Raw genomic sequence first — 25,670 nt, 5'->3', positions numbered from 1 at the left:
CAGCCCGCAAGTGTCGCCATGCTTCTGGTGCCAACATAGCACACCCACAACTTCCTAACCTGTACATCTTTGGAATGTGGGAGGAAACCAGAGCACCAACTCACCAGGCACACTGAAAAATTATACTACTGTGCAATATGTAAAAAAAAGTATAATAGCAATGCGTTGGGGAAAAATGAATAGTATCCAATAGTTCAGAAAGCCTGCTAGCCTGGCACCAACAAGATTCCGGATTATCGGAATTTTACTATACAGGGTGTACCTCTGACTTCCATATTCCATTTCAGCACAAGACATATTGGGTTTAATTGCAAAGTTGCTCTACCTTTATCGTGGACTCCAAGATCTCCAGGTGAATCAACAATGCCGCCAATTCGAGGTCCTCGCTGTAGTTGTTCTTCAAAGGCACCGATCGATAGCCTAAAGCAGCGTAAGAGGTGACACAGTCAGAGTTGGAGAGGAATTAGCACAAGGGATGGGAGGAGAGAACGATATGGGTAACAGGGTTGAAACTACATGGCAGTTAGCGAGGAAACTAATGAGCCAAACAATTCTTTTAGTGCAGTAAAAATGATTCTGTGAAGCAACAGAGAATGGGCCACAAGGCAACACAAGAGACGTGGAGATTAATCATAGTGGCCCGGTTAAACAGAAAAGGAGAAAGTTCCAACTGTGTTTCATGGAAAGTGCAATAAATACAATGAATTAACACAATGATGGAGTTCGACTGAAACAAAAGGGTTCAATAATGAAGCTTGGGGCAACACCACGGTGCAGCAGTTACCTCTGCGACCTCACAACTTCAGGGACTCAGGTTCAATCCTGACCTCTGGTGCTACTTGTGTGGAGCTTGCATGTTCTCCCTGTGACCGCATGGGTTTCCTCTGGATTCCTCCCACATCCCAAAAATGTACGGGTTGGCAGGATAATTGGCTACTGTAAATTGCCCCCAGTGTGTGAGTAAATGATAGAATCTAGAGGGGTGTTGATGGGAATGTGGGGAGAATAACATGGGATTAGTGTAGGATTAGTAGAAACAAGTGGTTGATGGTTGGCATGGACTTGGGGGGGGTGGGGGGGCCCTGTTTCTGTGCTGGTATATGCCTATGACTCCAAGGGAACTGCTGGTCAAAAAAGGAATTAACCAACAAAAATTGGAACAGAGACGAAAGTAACCTCAGGAAGGGCAAAGATTGTTACAACGGGAATGGAGGTAAAATAACACAGAAGAACATGCAGGATGGGGAAAAGGAGAAAAGGTTTTTTTTTTGCCCCTTTACCTGCCCTAATGGCTTTAACAGGGAAGGTCGCCTCTGCGAGGAAGTTCTGGTCGCTGAAGACGTCCTCTTCATAAACAACGAAGCGCAAGAAGCTGAATTCGGGGTTATTGATGTTGATAGAAAATGGTTTGGCTGTCCATGTGGGATTTAGTCCATTCACCGCTGTGAGGGAGCAACAGAACCATCAGAAACTACCACATTTTACAGCGAGGGAAATAAGTTTAGAGATTTGGCTCACCAAACACAGCAAGCCTAATTCTAGCCTCTTGGGCATTGTCAACTTCCTTCTGCTTATCATTGCTGACCAACTCCTAGTTGTCTGAGTCCAAAGCTCCTGAACTCCTTCTCTAATTCCTTCCATCTCCTCAATTCTTCTAAAATGCTCCTTAAAACCTACATCCTCAGGCAAACTTTGGGTCATCGATCCAAAAACCCCCTAATGAGGCTCTGAGTCACACCTTGTTTATCAATGATCCTGCAAATGCAGTGGGATGTGTTCAATTGCTCAAGGTACAATGTAAGTGCAAGCAGTGGTATTACACCAGTAACAATGTCCTGTCCATTCCATAAAAATATTTGCTCCGATTAGACTGTATGGTGTCTATCCAAATCTGGATAGGAGCCCTGGAAATAGGAGTGCAAATCCTCCTCAAAAGCTGGGGAATTTAAGTTCAAATAATTACATTAACCTGGTATAAAAAGCTAGTAACAGTAATGGTGATGATCAAACTCCTGGATTGTCATTCACAAAAAAAAGCACCTTGTTCCTTAATGTCTGTCACAGGTAGATATTTCCACACTTACCAGGTCTGGCCTTATCACACAGCAGTGTGATTAACTCCTGACTGCCCTCTGAATGGCCCTACAGGTCAGGGGCAATTAGGGAAAGACAAGACACTTTTACCAGCATTTTATAAATTGACCTAATTTTTATTTCTGATTTGGCATTTTATCATCTCCTGTCATGCCAATAACTCTGTAAGTATGTAAGATAACTGGAAGATTGCCTGAGGGGCAACTTAGGGGGAACTGGTTTTACAGTGGTACCCTCTACATGGTGAGAGATTGGGCTGATTTTCAAAGGTACTTTGTTGTGCTTGTACATAAACCACTGAACGTTAACATACAAGTGTAGCATGTACTTAAGAAGGCAAACTGTCAGTTGGCCTTTATTCAGGGAGGAGTTGAGTACAGGAGTTACTGCAGATTTACTGCAATCCTGAAGAGACCATGTGCACAGTTTTAGTCTCCATGCCTGAAAAAGGGATATACTTGGCATAGAGGGAGGCCAACAACAATTTACTAGACTGGTTCCTAGGATGGTGCATTTCCTACATTAGAAGAGATTGAGTAGATGGGAACTGAATTTTCTAGTGTTCAGAAGATTGTAAGGTGGTCTCATTAAAACCTACCAACTTCTTACAGGGCTCAACAGAGTGGATGGAGGGAAGATGTTTCCCCTGGCTGAGGAGTCGAGAATAGGAGGTCACAGTCTCAGAACAAGGGATAGGCCAGTTGGGACTGAAACGAAGAGAATTTTTTTTTCAGGAGACACAAGATGCTGGAATCTGGAGCAAAAAAACAATCTGCCGGAGGAACTCAATGGATCAGGCAGCATCTGTAGGTGGGAAATGGCCAGTCAACGTTTCAGGTCAAGACCCTTCATCATTTTTTTCACTCAGAGGGTGGTGAATCTTTGGAATTCTCAGTCCCAGAGGTTTGAAGAACTGAGTCATTGAGTTCATCAAAACAAAGATTGATAGATTTCTAAATATTAAGGGAGTCAAGGTACATGAAGGTGATATAGAAGATCAGCGATGATCTTGTTGAGTGGCAGAGGGGAATCAAAGAGCCAGGTGGTCTACCCCTTCTAATTTTTAAGGGTAACCATGATCTGGGACAAACTGCAGAACCAAATCTGAGGGAATACTTACCACAACCTCGGCATGAGTAAACAATGCAGCTGATGACATTGCCTTAAAGGCTGCCACAGACAGGAAATAAAAACCCAGTGACATCATCATGGAGAAAGTTACCATGAGAACTGGGGCAGGAGCTCAGCCATCTTGGGACTGGACAAAGGCACTCTTACCTACAATCTCAGTCTTGTATTTGCAGTTGTCGTATTCGGCTCCACAGACCTCGACCTCGACAAACGGGCAGGTTATCCCTCTCCCATTCTTAGGAAGGTGACGAGCCCCCAGGACCTGGAAAAAGCAATTTTATAAAGGTGGGGAGGAGGGGAGAAAAGTTATCCTTGGGTTACACCTCTCCTACATAACAACATGCCTGCACATCCAAAGCCTAGCCCTGGACCCTGTTGTGTTTACAGTATTAATGGTATTCTACTATTCCACACGTGGAGATTGGGAGTGGCAATGTTAGAAATGTATAAAATGATGAGGGCCATAGATAGAACACAGAACACTACAGCACAGTATGGGCCCTTCAGCCCACAATGTTGTGCCAACATTTTATCCTTCTCTAAGATCTATCTAACCCTTCCCTCCTACATAGCCCCCTATATTTCTATCATTCATGTGTCTATCTAAGAGTCTCTTAAATGTCCCGAATGTATCTGCCCCCACAACCTCTGCCGGCAGTGCGTTCCACGCACCCACCACTCTCTGTGTAAAAAACTTACCTCTGACATTCCCTCTTATACCTTCCTCTAATCACCTTAAAATTATGCCCCCTCGTGTTAGCCATTGTTGCCTTGGGAAAAAGTCTCTGACTGTCTACTCAATCTATGCCTCTTATCATCTTGTACACCCCTATCAAGTCACCTCTCATCCTCCTCCTCTCCAAAGAGAAAAGCCCTAGCTCGCTCAACCTATCTTCATAAGACATGTTCTCCAATCCAGGCAACGTCCTAGTAAATCTCCTCTGCACCCTCTCTAAAGCTTCCACATCCTTCCTATAATGAGGCGACCGGAACTGAACACAATACTCCCAGTGTGGTCTGACCAGAGTTCTATAGAGCTGCAGGGTGAATGCACACGGTCATTTTCCCCAGGGTGGAGGAATCAATATTGAATTCTACAACTTCAGGCAGTTCACTTTACCTGTGTTGTAACTGGCCATTGCTGCTGTAACTTCTGCAGCTGTCATTGGTTCAGTTTTTCTCTCTATATTAGCACTGTCAGACGTGCTGGACATGTCCCACAGAGTTTACACTCCCTTGCTGATATTCTCCCTCTCTAACTACCTCTACTAACCCCTGATCTGCGGAAAGAGAAACCAATCAATGTTTCAGGCCAATGATCCTTTCTCAGCACTGGAGGTAGGAACACTGCCCTGAAATGTTAACTGTTTTTTGTTCCCAGTTGCTTGACTGGCTGAGTTCTTCCAGCATTCCTGGTTTTCTTTTGTATCTACATGGCTCCTTTGAAAACCTTTCCAAGGCCTCACAAATCGCTTCATCACTTAAGTACTTTTGAAGTGCAGTCACTCTTGTAATGCAGGAAACCCAGAAGTCAGTTTGACTTCTCTCAAGCTTTCAAAGCGATAATAATCAGCTAATCTATTTTGCTGAGCTTATGCGAGGGGTGAATATTGGCCAAGTCGCTAGGGAGAAATCCACCACTCTCTGAAATGGTACCACAGGATCTTTCATATCCATGTGAGGGAGCATGTGGTGTCTCATCTGGAAGATGGCAGTGAGTTGCATGGGAAAGACAGAGGATGCTACACCTGTTCTTTCAGCTCTTCCCTTTATCCTGGGATCCAAACAGTCCTTCCAAGTGAAGCTGCGATTCACTTGCATTTCTTCTAACCTAGTGTCCTGTACTGGGTGTTCACAACATTGTCTCTTCTACACTGGAGAAACCAAACGCAGATCAGGCGACCATTTTGTGAAGCACCTGCATTCAGTCCGCAGGGGTGACCCCGAGCTGTCTGTGGCCTGTCACTTTAACCTTCCCACTCCAACTCCCACTCTGACCCATCAGCAGCCTCCTGCACTGTTATTTCAAGGCCCAACATAAGACTGAGGAACAGCACCACATCTTTCACCTGGGCATGTTACAGTCTTCTGGTAGTGTAGCAGTTAGTGTAATGCTATTACAGTGCCAACGACCTGGGTTCAATTCCGGCCACTGTTTGTAAGGGGTTTGTACATTCTCCTCGTGTCTGCATGGGTTTCCTCCGGGTGCTCCGGTTTCCCCCCACATTCTAAAGACGTACGGGTTAGGAAGTTGTGGGCATGCTATGTTGGTGCCGGAAGCGTGGTAACACTTGTGGGCTGCCCCCAGAACACTCTATGCAAAAAGATGCAAAAAGACTGTGTTTCGATGTACATGTAACTAATAAAGATATCTTAGCTTATCTTATCTTAAAAAGAAATCAATATGAATTCTACAAGTTCAGGTGGCTCACTTTCTCTTTGTTGTAACTGAGCATTGCTGCTGTAACTTCTCTAGCTGTGATTGGTTCAGTTTTTTCTCTCTGTATTGGCACAGTCAGACATGCTGGACATGTTCCACAGACCTTACACTCCTTTGTTGGTATTCTCCCTCTCTAACTGCTGCCATCAACCCCTTAACGAGATGACCTCTGCAACTTATCCCCACAGCAACCCTGGCCTCACCCCATCACAGACATTCCTTTGTCCTAGTCATCCCTACCCCACCTTCTCTGTGCCTTAAAACTAACCTGCTTTCTCTTTTTCCCCATCCTGATAAAGGGTCCTTTATCTTAAACGTTGACTGTTTCTCATTCCACAGAGACTGTTTCCAGCATTTTCTGTTTTTATTTCAGATTTAGAGCACGCATCCGCAGTTTTTTTAAATTTAGATTATCTGCTCATTTACTCCACTGTTTGTGAGAGCACACTGCACATAATTCAGCTGTTGAACTTCCTACATTACAACAGTGACCACACATTGGCTGCGAATCGCTCTCGGGACATCCTGAGGAGGGAAAGACACTTTATAAATGCAAGTCTTTCTTTTAAACATTTCTCCTAAGAAAAGTTAGCATCTCCAGACGCCAAATGCTACAGCAAAAACTTTGTACTATTCATTAATCATTCTGCCATGTAATATCACCACCTTACTCCCTTCCCTGAACAAAGCTCAACAGCAGGTTTACAGTATTACTCCATTAAATCTATCCAGGTGTATCGGAAGCTGACGTTATTCACTCTGAGGAAACAGGGGAAAGGAAGCTCGATTTTGACTGTGCAACTGACCTGTAGCTGCATGCTGAGCATCTCTGTTGATCTCAGTGAGTGCTTGTCAAAGGGGTCAAATTGCTCGTCCCTCATAATGGAGGGCTGCAGTACATACCCACACTTTCCACTCAATGCAAACAAGGACTGATTCATCTGCATGGGTTTGTCTGAAGGATGAAACAGAAACACACACACAAAGAATAAAGGTTAGAACAAGACATCAGAGATGGAGGCTTCACTACACCCAGGCTGGCTGCAAGTGATCTATGGGCTCTGCTAGATCCAGGCAGCAAAGCTTCAGTGTGGCTTCATTGGCGACACTCCAGCTTCTGCGTCAAAAGTTTGTAGACCCAAGGGATATGAGCCTAACACTCCAATGCACTATTGAGGAAATGCTGCACTGTTGGAGATGCTGACTTTCAAAGAGATGGCAAGTCAAGCCCCCAGCTTCTCTCCCTAAGTATCTGATAGATCGAAGAATCGAGGGTGATGGGGAACTGGCACAGAGGAGGAGTTGAGGCCGGCACAGATCATCTGTGATCCTACTCAAGGCCTGGTGGCCTACTCCTGCTCCTATCTTCTTGTGTTTTTGCATCCTCAGGCAGACATAAGAGATCCCAGCCCAATTGAAAAAGGTGAGCAGTGAAGTTATTCCTGAGTCCTGGACAATATTTATCCCTCTATCAATGTGACAAATAAAAAGCAGGTCATTTGGTCTTCATTACTGTTTGGGGAAGTTTGCCATGCATAGATTGGGGTCACCCCAACAGTGACAGATGGACTATGACCTCACGATCTACCTTGTTGTGACCTTGCACCTTATTGCACTGCACTTTCTCTGTAGCAGTGACACTTTACTCTGTACTGTTATTGTTTTTACCTGCACTATCTCAATGCACTCTGTACTAACTAGATGTAACTGCATTGTGTAATGAATTGACCAGTACGATCGGTATGCAAGACAAGTTTTTCACTGTACCTCGGTACAAGTGACAATAATAAACCAATTCCAATACCAATAAAGGAGTTTATTGGCTGTAAGGTATTTTTGGACATCCTCAGGTGATAAAAGGCACTTGTTAAATGCAACTCTTTCCATCTTGGTCAATTCATTACACAGTGCAGTTACATTGAGTTAGTACAGAGTGCATTGAGGTAGTACAGGTAAAAACAATAACAGTACAAAGTGTCACAGCTACAGAGAAAGTGCAGTGCAATAAGGTGCAAGGTCACAACAAGGCAGATCGTGAGGTCATAGTCCAGCTCATCCTATAAGGGAACCGTTCAATAGTCTTATCACAGTGGGGTAGAAGCTGTCCTTAAGACTGGTGGTACATGTCCTCAGGCTCCTGTATCTTCTACCTGATGGAAGATGAGAGAAGAAAGAATGACCCGGGTGGGTGGGGTCTTTCTAATCGAACGTGAGGGTTAGCTGCGGATGAGAACCAGTGCCAGTAACACCATGAACTTGGCCTCTATTGAGAGACAGGAACAGAAAGTAATGTTTCCCCACTCGGGAAGCAATTGCCAAGAACAATTTCCAGTTTGAAACCCAGTGTGGATGAAATTCAAAGAAGGCAGAGGATTGGAAACAAGAAACCAGAGGGTGGATCAGTGCACTCAGCAGCAGTGTTACTGCTGACGGTGCCGAGTCCTTGACGCAAGTTCCAGATGATGGTGAAGGAAAAAAAAATAAAACTGCTGGAAGAGTTGAGCAGGTCGAGCAGCATCCGTGGGATGGTCGACGTTTCAGGCTGAGAGCCTGCATCAGGACTGAGAGAGCAGAGGGAAGATAGCGGGTATGTAGAAGTGAGAGGGAGGGGTGAGACTGAGGCTGGTAGGTGACAGTGGAATCAGATGAGCGGGAGATGATGGGCAGATGGAGTTGGGGGGAGGAGAGGGGAGGTAGGAGGCTACAGACAGAGGCTGGGAGGTGATAGGTGGAACTAAACGGAGCGGGGGGTAGGAAAAGTCAGGGAGAAGAAGCCCAGGTAGACAGGCAGATGGAACCGGGTGGAGGAGGATGATGAGTCGAGGTAAAAAGGAGGGAAGATGCAGGATGGAAAAGGGGAATGAAGGGGGAGTGACCCAGGGTGGACTGGTGGGTGTGGGAGAGCAGCACAGTGGGAGTGGGTTATCTGAACAAGCTGTGTACTCCCTCTCACAAGTTCTCTCCCTCCCTTCCAAGTGTGGTGGGATTGCTTTGATCAGCAAGGTTGTTTATAAAGGACTGGAGTTGGGGGCTCTCTGTGAAAGCCAATATTTAAGGTCAGGACTTACCAATGCATCACAACCTGCCCTCTGCATCCTCGCTTGTCAAAGCCATTCTATCTTTATCCCCTGCTGTTCACATTATCAAATGTGGCAGGACTTTTAACAGGAGTTTCGAGCTTGATTGAATGGCAGCAAACAGCTTATGAGCTTACAAACAGGGCAGGTAATCTGTTTTAGTTTCCAGTTGCTCTTGAACAGGTCTGTTCACTGTACAGAGGGAAACTCGAAGTAAATGGTGCTTGCAGGACATTGCTGTTGGTGTGTGGAGTGGGAGAAGGATTTAAATGTACAGAAAGCATCCTATCTGGATGCATCATGGCTTGGTACAGCAACTGCTCTGCCCAGGACCGCAAGGAACTGTAGAGAGTTGTGGACACAGCCCAGCGCGTCACGGAAACCAGCCTCCCTTCCTTGGACTCTTTACCTCTCGCAGCCAGCATAATCAAAGACCCCACCCACCCGGGTCATTCTCTCTTCTCTCCTTCTCCATCAGGTAGAAGATACAGGAGCCTGAGGTCACGTACCACCAGGTTCAAGGACAGCTTTAATCCCACTGTGTTAAGACTATTGAACGGTTCCCTTATACGATGAGTTGGACTCTTGACCTCACAATCTACCTTGTTGTGACCTTGCACCTTATTGCACTGCACTTCCTCTGTAGCTGTGACACTTTACTCTGTAATGTTACTGTTTTCACCTGTACTATCTCAATGTAACTGCACTGTGTAATGAATTGACCTGTACCATCAGTATGCAAGACAAGTTTTTCACTGTACCTCAGTACAAGTGACAATAATAAACCAATACCAATACCAATACCAATACCAAATGCACCCTGTAGGTCATAAATACTGCTGCCATGTTAAATTGGAACTGGTGCACCTTGAGCCTAGTATTGAGGGTTTCCTCAGTGTTGTTACTGATGCAACCAGCAAGTTAAGTGACGGGTGTTCCATTTCAGTCCTGATTTGAACCTTGTAGGCAATGATATGCATTTGAGGCGGTAAGATGTCAGCTATTAGATACAGGTAACAAGGCCTCTGGCCTGCCCCCGAGGTTGTGCTGGTTAAGGTTCCGGTGACCCATTGTGTAGCGATACAGTGGCACTGCCCCACAGCTCAGTGACCCAGGTTCAATCCAGACTTCTGTCTGCATGGATTTTCTGCGTTCACCCTGTGACTGCGTAGGTTCCCTCCCACCTCCCCTTGCTGCAACAGTGTTGAAAGGAGGAAAGCAGTAGGTACCTGGTGTCTGGAAGTTCAAGGCCACTAGCTGGCTACCACAGATCCACATGGGCAGGGGGTCATAGTTGGATGAGTCAAGACGCTGCCCTTTAGGATAGATGCGACTCAGCTGCAGGCGATTATACTGCAGGAATTTCTTCCCCTTGACTCTGTTCACGTACTTCTCGGCCTTGGTCTCCGGAAATGACGACATGTCTCTGTAGCAGGCTCGGTCACTCCCAATCTCTGCAGCACAAAGGCTATTGTCTTAGTGTTTCTGACAGGCACTCCACAAGCCACTGCACAATCACCCTCAGTATACTCCCATTACCCAGCACTTGTAAACCTTCCCATCCAAATACTGACCTTCATTCCAGAAGCTCGTTCCAGAAATATGTTCTCAGGCAGTTGAGCTAATTGCACAACATGATAGTGTGCATGCCATGAGCCCTGCCTCTGAAATTTGGTTCCATTGACTTTAAGAGAACTGAATTTTGGAGATTGAGTACAAACGTGAATCTAGACTGAGACACAAGAGATTCTGCAGATGCTGGAATCCGGAGCAAGACACACACACAAAATGCTGGAGGAACACAGCAGGTCAGGCAGCATCTATGGAGGGAAATAAACAGTCAATGTTTCAGATCAAGACCTTTCATCAGGACTCTGATCAAAACATCGACTGTGTATTAGTAGTTAGCATAACGCTATTACAGCGCCAGCGACCCGGGTTCAATTCCGGCCGCTGTCTGTAAGGAGTTTGTACGTTCTCCCTGTTTCTGCATGGGTTTCCTCTGGGTGCTCGGGTTTCCTCCCACATTCCAGAGATGTATGGGCTAGGAAGTTGTGGGCATGCTATGTTGGTGCCGGAAGCATGGCGATACTTGCGGGCTGCCCCCAGAACATTTGACGCGAAGATGCATTTCACTGTTTCGATGTACATTTAACTAATAAAGAAATATTATCTTTAGATGTTTGGCTAATGGCACTCTGGAAATGGAGGTGGAGGTGGAAGGGACAGCTGGGTGGTGTTAAGAAATACTGCAGAAGAAGACTGAGTCACCCACCAGACTAGTTTTGAAAGTTTTTAGTCTAGCGGCCTTCATCCTCAGTAAGATAGAAAAGTTAAGCTGCTACCTCAACAAGTGTTCATTAACATATGGTTAGGATGAACCGATGACATCTGGCAAAATGAAACCTGATTTTCATTCAGTTGCCTCCTTGTTCCATTCACCTCTGAGCTCGTCCGTGCTAAGTCCAGTTCTGGATTCCATATCCCATTAACTTTGAGCTCTTATCTCAATTCCAGCTCCTCTACAGTCACAGGCTTCTAATTTTTTCTACACCCTCTGGTTCCAGTTAAGGACCTTTCCAGCCTCCATTTTTACAGCCACACTGACCCCAGTTAGGTCTGCGCTTTGATACCACAATGAAATTGAATGAAATCAAATTCCTAGCAATGGAACATTAATTCTATTTAATCCACAGACCCTTGAGTTTCCAGCCGCCTATCAGTTTAATTCTCCATTCCACTCTCTGTCTTTGGTTCCCAATATTGCTCCAGTGAGGTTTGGGCATGTTAAAGCCTTCACAACTCAATACTGAATTTAACAACTTCCAATGACCATTTCCTTTCCCTCTCTCTCCACAGACAAGGCTGTATCTTTCTATTTCAATTTGTTTTACTCCGATTTAACCTATTTTTAAGGACCTGTTACCTTGTCAACATTGGTCTGCACCCTCTTGCAGACACCTCCCTTGTTCTTTCTACCCCTCTCACTTTTCCAGTTCTAACAAAGGGTCCTTGACCTGAAAGGTCACCTCTATTTGTATCCCTCCACAGACCTGCTGAGTGCTCCTAACATTTTCTGCCTTTGATTCAGATTTCCAGCATCTGCAGTTTTTTGTTCCAATCCCTATATTTTGATAATGCCAAATTATTGGACATGACTTGGAAACTAACTTGAGAATGCCCCTCAATTTCTGCTTAAACTTTATGAAGTACATTACTGAGTCACATTGCCCACTCCACCTTTCTGTCACCAGTCACGACGTAAATAGAGGCTATGGCCACGAGGTGGCTCTGTGGGCTGTCACTATAGTAACTGCCATCAACTTGCACACAATAGAAATAATAAATTCATCAAATGGTTCTGGGCCTTAATTCCTATTGTTAGGATCTGGAAATGAGGCAACACATTGTTTGACTGGACAGTGACGCAGCTAGTAGAGATGCTCCCTCACAGCGCCAGAGACCCAGGTTCAATCCTGGCCTCGGGTGTTGTCGGTGTGGAGTTTGCATGTTCTCCCTGTGACTGTGGGGGTTGGTAGACTAATTGGACACTGTAAGTTGTCACTAGTCTGTAGGTGAGTGGTGAAATCTGGGGGGAGTGTTGTTGCTGGTGCCAAAAATTGCAGTAATCCTGTCCTATTTGTAACTGACCCAATAGTACAGCACAGGAACAGGCCCTTCGGCCCACGAGGTCTGTGCCAACCACGATGCCAATTTAAACTGTGCATGAGATCCACTTCCTCCAACCCATCCCGACCGGAAGGACACTGATCCAGCATCGCCCTCCCACTGTCCACTCCTGCGACAATGGTTCAGGTCCAGAAGGAGAGCAAGCACAAGCAAAATATACATCAACGCACTGCCAGGACTTCAGCTGGGGGCGCCAGTCCACAGTCTTGTCCACCTACAGCAAACAAGCCTGTTGGTTCATCCAACGTCACTTACTATCTTCGTCAAAGGGAACAGGTCTGCAGTACACAACCAGGTCAGAGAGCTCCAGTGCAATCTTCTTCCTGCGCTCCATCATCTTGCCTTCTTCCTTCTAAGGAATGAAAAAAACCCTACATCAATCCCATTACAGCAGGATTTTCTGACACAGTGATTGAACACAGTCATTACCCATCACCTCTATGACTTCACTCAAAAGGGGCCTTTTCTTGCCTTTGCCTCGGTTTCTCTAAACTCAATGGATATTTGGGTACTGTTACTACAGTATGTGGGCCGCTTGTACACACTGGGATAATATTTCTACACTACTCATTCTGATTAGGCAACAGTTCCAGTGATGATATCCCTGGGCTACAAATCTTGAATTCGTTATCATAACTATCCCTTTTGTGTGATGTCAGTTCTCTCTAAGCCTCAGTTACAGAGATGACCATTATTATTGGGATTGTTCGAGGGATTGTAGCGGTTAGCATAACGCTTTACAGTGCCAGTGACCCGGGTTCAATTCTGGCCACTGTCTGTAAGGAGTTTGTACGTTCTCCCCATGTCTGTGTGGGTTTCCTCTGGGTGCTCCGGTTTCCTCCCACATTCCAAAGACACGCGGGTTAGGAAGTTGTGGGCATGTTATGTTGGCACCAGAAGCGTGGCGACACTTGCAGGCTGCCCCCAGAACACTCTACGGAAAAAGATGCATTTCACTGTGTGTTTCGATGTACATGTGACTAATAAAGAAGTCTTGTCTTAGCTTAAATGATCTTGTCAGAATATAAATTTCAGGGAGGCCTGTTCTTGCCAAGGTACAGTTTGAATGGTCGCCATCCATAGTGAGGTATGTACATGTAGGAAGGCTAGGGAGAGAAACAAAATGTCTCCAATTCCCAATTCTGGATTGTTGGTGAGACTTGTCCCACAGCACCAGCCACCTGCAACCAAAAATAAGCAGTGTCCTTGAAATTCCTTTCACCAAAGACTTTATTCACTGGAGCATGGGAGACTTAGGGGTGATCTTATAGAAGTGTATAAAATCATGAGGGGCATAGATAGGGTGAATTCAAGCAGTTTTTTTTCCCAGGGAAAGGGAATCAAAAACTAGAGGGCATAGGTTTAAGGTGAGAGGGACCTTTAAAAGAGACCTGAGGGGCAACTTCTTCACATAGAGGATGGTCAGTATATGGAATGACCTGCCAGAGGAAATAGTTGAGGCAGGTACAATAACAAGAGAGATGGACATCATGGTCGGCATGGACCAGTTGGGCCAAAGGGCCTGTTCCCACTAAGTTTCCATTTACAAAACAGAACATTTTATGTAAAAACATTTTCCATCACGATCTCTGAACCAGGCTCGAAGAAATTCAAACGGATGCGGCTTTATTTTGGAGCAGGAACTTACCCTGGCGCCTGCATTCCGAGCTGCGTCCTGGATCTTGGTCACCCAGTCATTCAGATCTTCCAGTGATTCTGCTGCCAAGTCCATCGTTCCGCCCGTGCAGGCAAACGAGTTCGCGTTTATTTTGAAAACGTACCGACGACTGCCTTTCCCATCTGGGTGAACCGCTGCAGCACGACAAGAGAAGAGTCATGTAAAAGTAACTTAGAATGTAAGGGTTAATGTTATTCAGCTGCTGTGGCCTAACCATGGTGTGACTATAGTAGAGATGCATGATGTCCAGGTACCTTGTGTAAATCAGAGAAGTAGTTAGTCAAGGAGTATCCTGTCTTTGCTAGCTGTTTGCGATAAATGGTTATCCTTGGAGCCTGGAGCTGTCTGTGCCCCATATCTTAGGAAGGATGTACTGATGTTGGAGACGGTTCAAAAGAGATTTACGAGGATGATTCCCAGAATGAAAGGGCTTACTTATGATGAGTGTTTGTTGGCTCTTGGACTGTACTCACTGGAGTACAAAAGAATGAGAGGGGACTTCATAGAAACATTTAGAATGTTGAAAGGACTGGACAGAGTAGATGTGGTTAAGCTGTTTTCCTTGGTGGGTGAGTCCAGGACTGGAGGGCACAATCTTAGAATTAGAGGGTACCAGTTTAAAACAGAAATGAGGAGAAATTTCTTTAGCCAGAGGGTAGTGAATTTATGGAATTCTTTGCCACGTACAGCTGTGGAGGCCCAATCATTGGGGGCGTTTAAGGAGGAGATAGATAGGTATCTAATTAGTCAAGATATCAAGGGATATGGGGATAAGGCCGGAAATTGGAGCTAGGTAGGAATAGTTTTAGTTTAGCTCATGGAGCAGACTCGATGGGTCGAATGGCCTACTTCTGCTCCTTTGTCTTGTGATTGTGTGATCTTGTGACTTCAGATTGTAGCATGATGAACTGCTGCTGAGTTACAAGTGCTCAAAGATAATAAAGTAATGGATAATGAAGCAAAATGTAAATCATTATAATTAAGCAAAAAGTAAATCGTCAGAGATGGCTTGGTATGGGAATCTTAGCACGTAGGCTTCTTTGTTTTAAGTATAAAAAGAAGGACCCTGGCATGTGAATCTCTGAGTGAGTCTAGTACAGAACCCGGGTTACACTGTTTACTCTTTCTCTGTATCCCTCACTCCCACTAAAGTTAAACTAATAAGGCATTAATCGTATGTTCTTTGGTTCTGCTGTTGTCTGATTTACTATACTGCGGGTCGACTTTCACAGTGATACAGCACGGAAACAGGCCCTTCGATGCTCCAACCATCAAGCACCCATCTACACTGATCCCATAAGACATAGGAGCAGATTTAGGCCATTCTGCCCATTGAGTCTGCTCCGCCATTTTTTTCAACCCCCATTCTCCCACTAACCCTTAACCCTCTTACCAATCAAGAACCTATCAACCTCTGCCTGAAATACACCCAATGATTTGGCCTCCACAGCCCTCCGCGGCAACGAGTTCCACAGATTCACCACTCTCTGGCTGAAGAAATTCCTCCTCATCTCAGTTTTAAAGAGATGTCCCTTTATTCTGAGGCTGTGCCCTTGGATTGTAGACTCTCCTGCTAATGGAAACATCCTCTCCACATCCACTCCACATCCACTTTATCCAGGCCTTTCAGTATCCAGAAGGTTTCAATGAGATTCCCCCCTCATCTTTCTGAACTCCATTGAGTACAGGCCCAGAGACATCAAACGCTCCTCATAAATTAAGCCTTTCATTCCCGGGATCATTCTTGTGAACCTCCTCTGGACCCTCTCCAGAGCCGGCACATCTTTCCTTGGATATGGGGCCCAAAATTGCTCACAATATTCCAACTGTGGTCTGACCAACGCCATAAAAAGCTTCAGGAGTACATCCTTGCTTTTATGCTCTGGAACTCTCGAAATGAATGCTAACATTGCATTTGCCTTTTTTACTATCATTTATGCCATTTTTATTCTCCCCACACTCCCATCAACTCCCCCCCAGATTCTACCACTCACCAACACACTCGGGGCTATTTATAGCAGCTACCAACCCATACGTCTTTGGGATGTGGGAGGAAACCGGAGCAAGCAGAGGAAACCCAGCTAGTCACAGGGAAAACGGGCAAATTCCACACAGACAGCACCCAAACTCAGGATCAAACCCAGATCCCTGGGTTTGTGAGGTACCAACTCTACTAGCAGTGCCACTGTGCCGCAAATAAAATATCGATCCAATTAAGAGTACTGAAGTCCAAAATGCTTCATTAGAGAAGAAAGTTAACTCCCAGCGCAAGTCCCACCTCCTGACACTAATTCTTTAATAAAAATTATATAGTTGCATTTAGCGTGATTGTTTTGATGTTTAACAGCAAGTCATGTGGCATGGTTAAAGCTAATGCAGATATTGATGGATAAATTTTCTTTTAATTTGCTGGTTCACAGGATGTGGACGTCACTGGGAATGTTAGCATTTATCGCCATTTGTTCCCGCCCCTGAAGTGAGGAGCTTCCCATCTCCTCAAGTTTTAGGGAAGCGGTTCTCGGAAGAAGGAAACCTGTCCAATCGGGCCGAGTGTGGCCTCAGACCCCTAGAGGGAGGGCTGACTCCATACTGCCCTCTAATGGGCTAACAAGCCACTGGCATCAACAAACAATCTGCTGGAGGAACTCAATGGGTTGAGCAGGTTCTGTGGGAGGGGGGAAAGGAATTGTTGACATTTCAGGTTGAACCCCTGCATAAGAAACAGTTAACCTGAGTCCTGATGCAGGATTTCGACCTGAAACGTCGACATTTCCTTCTCCCCTACAGATGCTGCTCGACCTGCTGAATTCCTCCAGAAGTTTGTTTGTTAGTCTAGGTTCCAGCAACTGCAGTCTCTTGTGTCTCCAAGCCATTGAGATCATGGGCAGTTAGATAGAGATACAAGTTGGAAACAGGTCCTTCAGCCCACTGAGTTCACACTGTGCCAACCACCCATTCTTGCACTCCTCCTAGCCCACCTCATTTTATACTTCCCGACATTCCCACCATCTCCTCCCAAGATTCCACTCTTCAATGACACGCTAGGGGCAATTTACAGGAACAAATTAACTTACCAACGTCTTTAGGACGTGGGAGGAAACCAGAGTACCCAGAGGAAACCCACGCAGTCACAGGGAGAACATGCAAACTCTACTCAGACAGCAACCGAGGTCAGGACCGAACCTGGTCACTGGTGATGTGAGGCAGCAGCTCTACCATCTGTGCCACTTGTGGTCACCCTTAAATTCTCACAGCCCACTGAAGAACAAAAAGGGACTTTGTAAAATTGGATGCTCTGAATATTCTTAAAGAGCTCTTGGGTTGAATACAAGCTGGAGGGAGCACAAATCCTCATGATATAGGGATAATAATCACTCTCATGTGAAAATAAGGAACAGTCCTTCGAGCCTGCTCCACCATTCACCAGAGTACGGCTGGTCATCTACCTAAGTGCCACTTTCTGCCCTCTTCCCATATCACTTGATTCTCTTAATATCCAGAAATCTATCAATCACCCTACCAGAGATATTTCCTCTGATCCACCCATCGCACCCCCACCCGCTACCTAGACCATCAGAACCGAGAAACAAAGAAGGGTCCCAGGCGTGAAACGTTAACTGTTTCTTCGTCCACGGATGCTGCCTGTCCTGCTGAGTGTTTCCAGCATTTCCTGTTTTCATTCCAAGTTTGTAGTTTTTTTAATAATTTTCAAATATTTGAAGTTGTTCGGATGGGGATGATGAATGATAATGTCCCCGAGCTGCCTGTGACATTACATTAAACTTAGTCAGTGGTTTCATGACTTATTTCTAGGCCTCAGTGGAAGCTACAATACTTTGGTCAACACGGCTCGTGGTGCTGTCAGAACTCCCTGTGCTCCTAAGTTACCACACTTCAGAATCATTTTGTTTACTGCAAAGCCCTTTCAGACATTCTGAGGATGAAAAAGGCACTATATAAATTCACAGTTTTTCTTTTTTGGGTTGATGCTCTTTCTCTGTCCTCTGAGAAAAGGCTCATCTTGCATTGGATACAGAGGGTGGATATATTGCCAGAGTACAGCTGGAGGTATCTACTAAAGTGGTAACTTCTCATCAAACCAGCAGTCCTTCCGGGTGAAGCAGCAGTCACTTGTACGTCTCCCAATTCAGTAACTCACAGTGCAGTTCCCTCAACATTGGGAAAACCAATTGCTGGTTGGGGGGCCACTTTGCAGAACATCTCCATTCAGTCCACGAGGATGGCCCTGACATTCCAGTTGCCTGGAATTCACTTTAATTCTCTATCCCGTTCCCCCCTCTGATCTGTGGCCTCCTATAGTATTGTGTAGTGGTTAGTGTAACGCTATTACAGCGACAGCGACCCGGGTTCAATTCTGGCCACTGTCTGTAAGGAGTTTGTACGTTCTCCCCGTGCCTGCGTGGGTTTCGTCCGGGTGCTCCGGTTTCCTCCCACATTCCAAAGACGTACGGGTTAGGAAGTTGTGAGAATGCTATGTTGGCGCCGAAGCGTGGCGACACTTGCGGGCTGCCCCCAGAACACTCTACGCAAAAGATGCATTTCACTGTGTGTTTCAATGTACATGTGACTAATAGAAGATACCTTATAACAAAGCCCAATGTAAACTTTAGGAACGGCATCTCATCTTCTGACTGGGCACCATTACAGACCTCAGGAATCAGCAACAGGTTCAACAGTTTCAGATGACCAGCTTTGTATTAGAGCTGACAGATCATCAACCTGCAATATTAACACTGTTTTTCTCTCTCCACTTATGCTGCCCGACCTGCCGATTATTTCCAGGATTCTCTTGTATGTCAGATTTCCAGCAACTGCAGCGTTTGCATCTCACAGTTCCAGCATTGTCTTTAGCTTCCTCCCCTCTGTCCCAGTCACCTCCTTGTATTTACCTTCCCAGATAGTTCAGCCTCCACAACCCTCCCTCAGCCAGCACCACTACTTGTTCTCTCAGGTTCTCTCGGTCCCCAATCTCTTGCAGACATCCTTTCATCCTCCCCTCCTCTCTGCAACTTAAAATAATGTTTGATTTCTAACTTTCTGATGGAACTTAAAACATTAGACTTAAAACAGGAGATTTACCAGGATGCTGCCTGGTTTAGAGAGTATGCATTATGAGGAGAGACTAAGGGAGCTAGGGCTTTACTCTTTGGAGAGAAGGAGGATGAGAGGAGACATGATAGAGGTGTACAAAATATTAAGAGGAATAGATAGACAGCCAGCGCCTCTTTCCCCAGGGCACCAATGCTCAATACAAGAGGGCATGGCTTTAAAGTAATGGGTGGGAAGTTCAAGGGAGATATCAGAGGAAGGTTTTTCACCCAGAGAGTGATTGGGGCATGGAATGCGCTGCCTGGGGTAGTGGTGGAGGCAGGTACACTGGTCAAGTTCAAGAGATTGTTGGATAAGCATATGGAGGAATTTAAAATAGGGGGATATGTGGGAGGAAGGGGTTAGATAGTCCTAAGCGAGGTTTGAAAGGTCGGCATAAGATGGTGGGGCCGAAGGGCTTGTACAACCCATTTCTCTCCCCACAGATGCTGCCTGACCTGCTGAGGATTTTTAGCTTTTATTTCAGATTTCCAGCATCTGTGGATTGCTTTGCTTTTCACTCTTCCCCTCCGATGGGGATCCTAGTCCCTGGCACAGGCTGGGTGTGAAGGAAGCCAGTGAGATGTAACCAAAATCATACGTGCCACTCACCAATCTGACAGGAAGGTACATCCACAACACCTCTCAGCAAGTCTCCAAGAGGACTGTTCTCAGTCAGGGGCTGTAAGTGAAGGAAACACAGTGAGAAGCAATTCTGAATTCTTTTGTGTTGAATTTGCACTTAGTTCATCAAAGATGACTTTTGCACAGTTGTAGAGCAGCCAATTCAAATCTTAAAAAGAGAAATAAGTTCTCCATTTAAAATATTCCTCTGACAACCGTCCAATATAAGGTCTCTTACCCATCTCTCTGGATGCGATGTACTTACACTCATTATCTCTTCCACGTAATTAGCAGGGAACCAAAGCTGCCGTTTACCTCCATAGTCACCTTTCCACCTGGAAAATAAATTGTGATTAAAATCCACAGCGGGCCTTCAAGAAAGCTGATGTGACCTCTCCCACAGAGCCAAGAGTTTAGGGTAGCACAGTGGCACAGTTAGCGCAGCTGCTGGCTCACGGCACTGGTGACCTGAGTTCAATCCGGACCTCTGTCTGTGTGGAGTTTGCAAGTTCTCCCAACCACTGTGTGGGTTTCTTCCAGGTGCTCCGGTTTCCCGGCTGGTAGGTTAATTGGCCACTGCAAATTGTCCCCAAAGTGTGTATGTGCGTGGTAGAATCCGCAGAAGGTGGGGGGGGGGGGGGGGGGGGGGGGGGGGGGGGGGGGGGGGGGGGGGGGGGGGGGGGGGGGGGGGGGGGGGGGGGGGGGGGGGGGGGGGGGGGGGGGGGGGGGGGGGGGGGGGGGGGGGGGGGGGGGGGGGGGGGGGGGGGGGGGGGGGGGGGGTTGGGAGGGGGAGGAGTGATGGGGGAGAAGAAAATGGGTTAGGGTAGCATTAGCGTAAAAAACGGCTGCTCGACGGTCAGTGGCGGATCCAGTGAGATGAGGAGCTACATTCTGTGCTCTGTATCTCTATCTCTAGTATAGGATTCGGATTAGTGCTTGGAGGGAAAGGTCAGAAGAATGAGGGGTGACCTTTGGATAAGTAGACGGAAAGGAGGGGTTTAGAGGGATATGGGTCAAAGGCGGGCAAATGGGACTAGCACCACTGTCGGCATGGACAAGTTGGGCCGAAGGGCCTGTATTATTCTATGACTCCATGACACATACAAGATCCTAACGGGGGCTTGAGAGGGTAGACACTGAGATTTTTTCACTGTTGGGAGAATCTCGAACCAGGGGCCACAGTTTCAAGATGAGGGAGCAGTCATTTAAGACTGAGGCGTGTGCTAATTCCTTCTTGCGGAGGGTGGTGAATCTCTGGAACTCTCCACCTCAAAGAGCTGTGGGGGCTAGCTTATAAAGTGGAGAGAGATCAGGGGATTGAGGGCTGGAGGAGGAGCTAAGGCCTGGGGTAGATCAGCCATGATCATATTCAAAAGCAGAGCTTGTGGGGCCAGGTGACCTACTCCTGCTCCTATTTTCTTGTGTTCTTGTCGATCTATCCTCCAATAAACTGCTCACATGCTGAAGATTTGAATTTGTTTCACTCCAAGGGAAATCACCACAAAATATAGGTATATTGCATGCTTAACTAAACAGGGGAGCTCGCCAGACACATTATTCTTTACTTCACTCAACACGGCCAGGTTCAGTCATCAATGGAATATTTAGTACTTTGCAAAGCCACATGGTCACTGTTTTAAACTCAAATCAGTGACACTTCAACAAGTTGACTGAGAGATTTTCTGAAGTTGAAAGTCTCTCAGATCCCAAATGGATCGCACCTTCTCGGAATGGAAGCAGGGTGGAAAATACAAACTTGCCAGGGAAAAAGAAAAATTGGTAGCTGTACAATGTTCCATTAAGGAGACATTTGGGAAATGCATGGATAAACACACATCAGTAACTAGTGGAAGAGACACAGGCAGGGAAGTGGGGGGGGAATTAATATACCAATGGAAAAAGGTGGGTGAGTTGTCTGCTATTGAAGCCACACAAACTTGCTGTTGTGTCCAGGTGAACTTCAGCAAAACGCTGCTAACAGCAAGATCAAGGAGAGGCAGGGGGACTAACGAGGTTTGGTTGGGCATTGAGCGGGGTTGGGGGTGGGGACATTTTCAGGGGGAACAACAGAAGGAATCCACCTTGCATGTTTCTCCCTGAAAGTTAATGGAGTCAACACAAAAGAGTTTCAGGGAGTACACAAGCTCACTATGTAAGTTACTGGAGTCAAGTGTAAGGAGTAAACTAGAGGTCCTCTTCTGACCTCCTGTTCCAGCCTCAGTAATAAAGCTGGCCCAAGCTATTCTTGGGTGTTAGCTGAATCAAAAGACAAGGTTGGGCCATTCAGCCCCTTGAATCTGCTCTGCTAGCCAACTGCTCCAGCATTAGTTTTTATTTCTCCCCTTTTCTCTCTCTCCTCCATCCTTATTTATCTCCTTCTATTTACATCTCCTCTTGACAGACTGATTGAGAACAGAGCATATATGTGGGTAGTATAAAGAAAATCATTGTAACCAGGACAAAGTACTGAGCCTGGCTGTCATGCTTGGCCCAAAATTATCCAAACTCAAAGGTTCGATCAGAACGTACACCCGAGCGGTGCCTAACGCCCAGAGTGAGTCCTGTGCTGGTCAGGTCTGGGAGTCGGGCTCTGGGCTCCTGGCCTTGCCTCAGTTAAGGTGAAGCTTTCTACATGAGCTTACCATCCCCCATCCTGCTTGTCCACGTTCCTGTATGATGGCGTGCTTGCAGAAGGGACAGCTCGTCGTCCCGCTGCGCCTTGTAGTCGTACATTGCTTTCACTGTGCACTGCAACACAATATCAACAGAAGGTCATGCTTGACTCAGTATCAAATTCTCTCAACTTTAGATCAAGTTATCTTTCTTTCGAGACACAAGAGGCTGCAGACACTGAAGCCGGTGCAATGAACAATCTGCTGGGAGACTCAGCAGGTTGAGCGGCATCTGTGGGAGGAAAGGAATTGTTGACGTTTTGGGGTCGAAAACCCTGCATCAGGTCCTGAACGTCGACAATTCCTTTCCTCCCATAGATGCTGCTTGACCCGCTGAGTTCTTACAGCAGATTGTTTGTTACTCCTTGCTCTTTCCTTCTGTTTGTATCAGGACTAGCACTTGGACCTGCCAGGTAGGTCCAAGTAGGTCAGACTATACAAACAATACCTCGACTTCGGAGCAACACACAAGATGCTGGAGGAACTCAGCGGGTCAGGCAGCATCTGTGGAGGGAAATGAACAGTCGAGGTTTCAGGTTGAGACCCTTCTGGACTGTCCTGATGAAGGGTCTTGACCTGAAATGTTGATTGCCCATTTCCCTCCATAGATGCTGCCTGACCTGCTGAGTTCCTCCAGCATCTTGCGTGTTGTTCCAGATTCCAATATCTGCCATTTCTTGTCTCTCCATTACCTAGACTTTACCAGTCAGCAACACATTACAGACCAATACCTAGACAAAGCAACCTAACTGTCCCTTAACGACTACATTATTTCACTCTTTCACAGACATTCCCATCACCCTCTTCCACTGTCTCTGCGACCTAAAACTAACTTGTTTCTCTCTTTCTCAGTTCTGGAGGATCCAGATCCGAAACGTTTGCTTCTCTTCCACAGATGCTGCCTGACCTGCTGAGATTTCCCAGTATTTCCTGTTTTATTTCAGATCTCCAGCATCTGCAGTTTTTTTCTGACTTTCACTTAAAATGATGACTGATCGCAGATACTGGTGATGTCCACCGGTACAGGTTCCACTGACTGATGACTGCAGGTAGCAGAGGTGCTCAGGTCCACCCGTATCTACAGTGGTGTTGGCTCTGCCTTCCTTCAGGTTTACTTGAAGCACAATCAGTGACTACACTGAGTAACCTAGCCATTGACTCAGTTTTCATCCCACCCCACTGCTCACCCTACACACTGAGCATCAAAAGTAAGGAGTCGTGTTTACAAACTGAAGCTCTGGTGTCTGAGGGAAATGTTAGCACATTTCTTCCCGGTGTAGGGTCTGAGAGAGGTGGGTGAAGGGGACAATACCACGTCAATAAGTAATTCATTAACATTACTGTTGATGTTGGTGCTGTGGTTCCAGATTTTCTCCCTTACCTTGCAGTGTAGGAGGCTGAGAGGTGACCTTATAGAGGTATATAAAATCATGAGGGCGTAGATAAGGTGGATGGTCACATTCTTTTTCCCAGGGTAGGGGAGTCTAAAATTAGAGGGCACAGACCATAGAACAGTACAGCACAGTACAGGCCCTTCGGCCCACAATGTTCTGCCAGCCTATATAAACCTGCCCCACAATCAATCTAACCCTTCCCTCCTACACAGCCCATAACCCTCCAGTTTTCTTACATCCTATCTAAGAGTTTTTTTTAAAAATGCCCCTATCGTATCAGCCTTTACCACCATCCCCAGCAGTGCGTTCCAGGCACCCACCACTCTCTGTGTGAAAAACCTACCTCCGGCATCTTTCCTAAACTTTCCTCCATGCACCTTAAACGGATGCCCTCTGGTATTGGCCATTGCCACCCTGGGGAAAAGGTGCTGGCTGTCCCCTCTGTCTATGCCCCTCATAATTTTACACACCTCTATCAAGTCGCCTCTCATCCTGCATCGTTCCAAAGAGAAAAGCCCTAGCTCGCTCAACCTTTCCTCATAAGACAAGCATAGATTTGTGAGAGGGGAAAGGTTAAAGGGGACCCAAGGGGCAACTTATTCACACAGAGGAGGGCGGTTTTGTTAATTTATGTTATGTTAAGTTTATGTTAACTTATGTTTGTCCTCGTCTTGTAGTGTACTGTGCTGCTGCTACGAAAAGCTAATTTTCATGGCTTTATACCCTGGGTATGGTGCCTATGCCAACAATAAACCCGAACTTGAACTTGTATATGGAACGAGCTGCCAGAGGAAGAGGTACACGCGGGTACAGTTACAACGTTTAAAAGGACTTTTGGGCAGGTTCGTGGATGGGGGTTTAGAGGGATAACGGGCCACACGTAGGCAAAAGGGACTAGCTCAGGTAGGCACCTTAGTCCACACGGACAAGTTGGGCCGAAGGGGCCTGCTTCTGTGCTGTATTACTCTATGACTCTACTCTCAGCATGTGGCACTCTCACCCACTGAATTACAGAAACAAGCCATTTGGCCCATCAGACACCTTTGCTGGTGCTTTGGCTCCGTGAGAGTCCCCTACCCTTCCCATTAACCTAGACCCAAATACCATCTCCTTCTATTCCTTCCGCCCTTGTATTAATCTAGTGTTTGCTCAAATGTCTCTGTGGCTCTATGTACTTACTCAGTAACAGTATTCCAATCAACACAAAAATGCAACCCATCAACACCTCACCTTTTGGCTATGTTTTAACCTTACAAGGCTGACTGGTGCCGACAACCAGATGTTAGTTGACAAAGTACTTGTCAACCGGGGGTAAGAGACTTTACACGCAAGGGAGCAAAGGGCAGGGCAGGATGCACTGGGTAAATCCTGACCTTAAATGTTGGCATCTGATTGCTTCCACGTAAAACCCCGACTGCCGTCCTTCATAGAGGGCACCGTAATCTGGCTCCTGTGGGAAGGAGAACACGGGTCAAATCTTCCAGACTTACACTCTGTCACAAAGCATCAAGATGCTAAAGTATAAATAGAGGGGCCAGGCTCTCTGCCTGTGGCCTCAGTCCACCTGTAGCTTGTCCGGATCCAAGGCAGTTGGATGAGTTGGCCTTCTATACCCGAGAAACATTCCACGAGGCAGAGGGAGCTCAAGCCACAAGTACATCTCACCCGTCACATCCAGAATGTCAGGGGTGGATAGTATTTGCAGATTTGGCAGTCCTGCCCGTGTCCTGAGGATAAATTTTTACCTAGCACTTCAGGGTA

The 25,670-nt window shown here is 46.3% G+C and overlaps 1 protein-coding gene across 1 annotated transcript in view; it reads right to left on the bottom strand.

Moving 5' to 3' along the window:
- The window catches only part of plcg1 (phospholipase C, gamma 1), a 128,150-nt gene that overhangs the window by 4,768 nt on the left and 97,712 nt on the right, over positions 1–25,670 (bottom strand). The window contains 13 exon segments of the mRNA XM_052031441.1: positions 326–420; positions 1,281–1,442; positions 3,373–3,487; positions 6,472–6,620; positions 9,972–10,196; positions 12,688–12,784; positions 14,081–14,244; positions 19,832–19,901; positions 20,109–20,178; positions 22,486–22,526; positions 22,529–22,591; positions 25,283–25,305; positions 25,308–25,359. Of these exon segments, the coding sequence (XP_051887401.1) occupies positions 326–420; positions 1,281–1,442; positions 3,373–3,487; positions 6,472–6,620; positions 9,972–10,196; positions 12,688–12,784; positions 14,081–14,244; positions 19,832–19,901; positions 20,109–20,178; positions 22,486–22,526; positions 22,529–22,591; positions 25,283–25,305; positions 25,308–25,359 (1,326 nt within the window).

The sequence above is a fragment of the Pristis pectinata genome, chromosome 16 (assembly GCF_009764475.1).
Source record: "Pristis pectinata isolate sPriPec2 chromosome 16, sPriPec2.1.pri, whole genome shotgun sequence".
Lineage (NCBI taxonomy): Eukaryota > Metazoa > Chordata > Chondrichthyes > Rhinopristiformes > Pristidae > Pristis > Pristis pectinata.
The sequence above is the reverse complement of the archived record's forward strand: the minus strand, read 5'-3'. Positions and strand labels throughout refer to the sequence as shown.